We start from the raw sequence: 1,356 nt of genomic DNA, 5'->3' as shown, positions 1-1,356 counted from the left end.
CCCCCAAAGACCCTCCAGTGGGATCCCCAAGAACCTTCCAATGGCGTCCCCAAAGACTCTCCAATGAGGTCTCCAAACACCCCTCAAAGCCCCTCCAATGGGGTCCCAAGACCCTCCCAATGGGGTCCCCAACCCTTGTCCCACCCCACTGATGATGACCACGGCTGGACCCCCAAGTCCTGCCCTGAAGCTCCCCTTTCCCAAGGAACACCAGGAATAACCCCCCATCTTTCCTTCCCAGTTGGCTCTTCGGGGCCCCCCTGGTCCCATGGGATACACCGGCCGCCCTGGACCCATGGTGGGTATTGTCTCCAGGAGGGATTTGGAGTTTCAAGCAGGACAACGTTGGGATGTGGGATTTTGGGGGTGTCCATGATCCATGATCCATCATTTTCCCACCCTATTCCCAGGGGCAACCTGGCAGCACTGGGATAAAGGGAGAATCTGGCGACTTCGGCCCCCAGGTGAGTCCCAAGGATGGGATAAGGGGGGATCTTATCCCAGTGTGTGTGTGTGTGTTCCCTAAAGGTGTATCCCGATGTCTGGAATCTCATTCTTTATCCATAGGGACCACGAGGTCCCCAAGGCCTCATGGGACCGCCTGGAAAACCGGGTCGGAGGGTGAGTTGTGGGGCTGGAAGGGTTGGGAATGATGGGGATGGGGTCCTGCATCCCATTTCATCCCATTTTATCCCTCTTTATCCCCATTATATCCCACAGGGCCGACCGGGAGCTGATGGAGCGCGGGGAATGCCGGGGGATCCTGGTGTTAAGGTAACAGTTGGGATGGTCCCAAGTATCCCATTGGATCCTCTCCACCGTGGTTGTGGGACTCTGGGTGCTCAGCCCATGGTGGGATGGGGTTTGGGATCCTGTGGGATAAGAGATGGGGGTTGGGATATTGGGTTGGATAAGGTGATTCCAGGGGGTGGGATGGGATCCCCGGATCCCATAGGACCAATGCTGGGATGGGAATGTGGATCTTGGATTGAAAAAGGTGATTCTATGGGGTGGGATGGGGTCTGGGCATCCCATGGGATTAAAAGCCAGGATGGGAGTGGGGATATTGGGTTGGGCAAGATGATTCCATGGGGTGGGATGGGGATGGAAACAGATGGGATGGGGATGGGATGAAGTGGGATGGGGTGGGATGAGACGGGGATTGATGTGGGGCATCCCCCCCGCCCCCCATATTCCTCCATGTCTCCCTCTATGGGGCTGTTCCATGCTCCCAGTTGCTCCCAGCTGGCACCCAGAGGTCTCCTCCCACCCATGGGTGTCCTCCCCATCCCTATCTCCATCCATCCCCATCCATCAGCTCCATCCATGTCCCCTGTAGGGCGACCGTGGCTTCGA

At 57.5% G+C, this 1,356-nt stretch overlaps 1 protein-coding gene across 1 annotated transcript in view; it reads left to right on the top strand.

Annotated features, from left to right (window-relative positions):
• Nucleotides 1–241: 241 nt before the first annotated feature.
• Nucleotides 242–1,356, top strand: part of LOC104410435 (collagen alpha-2(XI) chain-like) — a gene marked incomplete at its 5' end in the record, with an annotated part of 11,928 nt that continues 10,813 nt past the window's right edge. Inside the window, 5 exon segments of the mRNA XM_010020586.1 lie at nucleotides 242–298; nucleotides 411–464; nucleotides 568–621; nucleotides 721–774; nucleotides 1,340–1,355. Of these exon segments, the coding sequence (XP_010018888.1) occupies nucleotides 242–298; nucleotides 411–464; nucleotides 568–621; nucleotides 721–774; nucleotides 1,340–1,355 (235 nt within the window).

Source organism: Nestor notabilis, unplaced genomic scaffold (genome assembly GCF_000696875.1).
Source record: "Nestor notabilis isolate BGI_N333 unplaced genomic scaffold, ASM69687v1 scaffold18698, whole genome shotgun sequence".
In the NCBI taxonomy this organism is placed as follows: domain Eukaryota; kingdom Metazoa; phylum Chordata; class Aves; order Psittaciformes; family Psittacidae; genus Nestor; species Nestor notabilis.
The sequence above is the reverse complement of the archived record's forward strand: the minus strand, read 5'-3'. Positions and strand labels throughout refer to the sequence as shown.